This window comes from Anarrhichthys ocellatus, unplaced genomic scaffold (assembly GCF_004355925.1).
Source record: "Anarrhichthys ocellatus isolate YVR2014 unplaced genomic scaffold, GSC_Weel_1.0 scaffold85, whole genome shotgun sequence".
In the NCBI taxonomy this organism is placed as follows: Eukaryota; Metazoa; Chordata; class Actinopteri; order Perciformes; family Anarhichadidae; genus Anarrhichthys; species Anarrhichthys ocellatus.
Genome location: NW_022280115.1, coordinates 417201 through 419624, shown reverse-complemented (window position 1 = coordinate 419624; position 2424 = coordinate 417201). Strand labels below are relative to the sequence as shown.

Sequence of the window (2424 nt, the reverse complement as noted above, 5' to 3'; positions counted from 1 at the left end):
GACAAAAATCTTCAATTTTTACTGACTCCAAAGGCCCACTGCTCTGTTTCTGTATGACCTACAGGTTTTCTGACACTTTTGATGCATATAGTCAGAGTGGTTCAGAAGCTACAGCCATTTTAATTTGGGTATGTCATTTTAGGTGGGTTTGCTCCAAAATAGGGGTGGAGTTGAACAGGTAACAATATAGTTATTGAATACAAATCAAACCAAGAGTGAGATCAATTAGTTAAACTAATAGTGTTAATATTTGAATGGGCCCCGGACACTTTGTACTTGAAAAGTTGGGCCCCGAGGTCAAAAAGGTTAAGAACCCCTAGTCTAGTTAGACAATTCGGTCGTTCCGTCAGAAATCAATCACTTTGTGACCTTTTTAACAATTGTTTTCCTACCTGTTAATCTACATGAGTGAGTGTTAGAACGTGGTTGGATTGACCAGAAGGACCGACCATTCAGGAGACGTCCTGAAGACACGCATATCTTCTTCAACAAGAAACATATCAGTGTGGGTCTCTGTTCTTCGGAAAGCTAACAAGCAAGGTTATCCACAATTTTCAATACCTTTGGTCCAAAATGCATATTAAGGGATATTTTGTCCCTACATCTTAATGTGCAAAGATGTGTCAACTTTTTGTTTTCGTGCTTGAATATGTTAAAGGTTAGACACTGCTTTACATCTCCTGAAGTTTTCATGTGCTAAAATAAAAAAATCCGATGCTATACCTCCAAGGGACTTATTTGTACATCTCCATATGCTACATATACCTACCAAATTCCATAGATTGAGGTGAAACACACTGTGGGGTTAATAAATAGGGGGCGCTAGCGAGCCATTACACCACGCCCATTCACAAGACCCATATAGAGCAATCAGTATTAAAATGACTCTTTTATAATCAGTTAAAAGTTCCTTTTAGTGACTTTAATTTGGTAAACTAATCAAGAGGATTTTCATGTTGCAGATCGATGGTTCTTCTAAACAAAGAAACGCTGACAGATGAGTCAGCACCAAACAGAAGCCCATTCCAAGCAATCAAGTCAGGACCTCCTTCCAAAGGGACACTCCTTGCTCTGTGCCAGTCTTATAGACATTGTAAACCCTTTCTACTCTTTACAGGAGGTACCTTGGAGAGGGGGGTGCTGGTCTGTGGCCGTGCGTCATCTCCACACGTCTCTGGGAACCTGGTGTGTTTGCGGATGCTGCGGACGGCTCTCTTAGCCCACCGCTGCTTCTGACACGTCTGACCAGCATTGCCTCGGAAGCTCAACACACTGTGGAACCTGAGACACAAACAGAAACATCGAGACAGACATTCACCGTGTGACAACCGCTCCACTACGTCGACACACCATGACACTTCACTTACATACGACTCTCTGTTAGATCGCTTAGTAAGAAAATAATAATTAAAAGGGCAGGGTGTAGGAATTAGTGGTATCTAGTGGTGAGGTTGCAGATTGCAATCAACTGAATAACCCTCTGCTCACTCCTCTCTTTCCAAGCGTGGAGAGAACTACGGTGGCCTTCATGTAACGTAAAAACCTGAAAGTCTCTCTAGAGTCAGTGTTTGGTTTGTCCGTTCTGGGCTGCTGTAGAAACATAGCGGTGCAAAATGGTTGACTCCATGAGGAGGACAGACTCCTTATGGAGATATAAAGGGATCATTCTAACCTAACGAAAACACAGTTCTTGGTTTCAGGTGATTATACACTAATGAAAACATAGTTATGAATATTATATTCCATTTCTGCCAATAGTTCCCTCAAAATGTTACACACTGGTCATTAAAGGATCCCAACCGCACTGATAATGGCCTTCTCAACCGGTTAACAAGATATCTTCAAATATTGTATATAAATACTGATTTAAGGGCAAACTCACATTTTTATCAACATACCTCATGTTGCACTTAAACTTAACAGAATTGAGTATTCTTGAATGTTTTATTTATTTATTTCATTCTGTTTCAAATTGGATATCTTCAATATTGGTGTTTTTATGTAAGACTATAGCCCAAAGTTCTTTTATTTAAGTGTTCTTGAAGTTCTTTAATTAATAAATGGAAAGCAAAGTTATATTCGTCTCCTCCCCTTTTCTTTGCTGATCCGAAAAATTATCCGAACCGAACCATGAGGTTTGTGATCCGTTGCACCCCTTGGAAATAAAGATACAAATGGTGTGCGGTAGTACAGTAAGTAAATTGAGTAAAGTATAGTCACATAGTATCTGTTAACACATCTTAATGAGCTGCAGACAAATTGTCAACATGCTGTACAAGACCAAAAAAAAGTCAGTAAAACAACTGTAAACAGCATCAAAAACAGTCTGCTGGAAAAGCTCTCTGGCTATGACAGACTTCCAGCGCTCGTTAAAGCACAGCAGAGCTTTTTGACCAACAGAGGTGCAAACAGACCCCCCCCCCC

General features: G+C 40.3%; 1 protein-coding gene across 1 annotated transcript in view; it reads right to left on the bottom strand.

Moving 5' to 3' along the window:
- Positions 1 to 250: 250 nt before the first annotated feature.
- tgs1 (trimethylguanosine synthase 1) overlaps positions 251 to 2424 on the bottom strand; it is a 7778-nt gene continuing 5604 nt past the window's right edge. Inside the window, exon 9 of the mRNA XM_031874951.1 lies at positions 251 to 1281. Coding sequence (XP_031730811.1) covers positions 1083 to 1281 — 199 coding nt within the window. The 3' untranslated portion in view covers positions 251 to 1082. The remainder of the gene's footprint in view (positions 1282 to 2424) is intronic.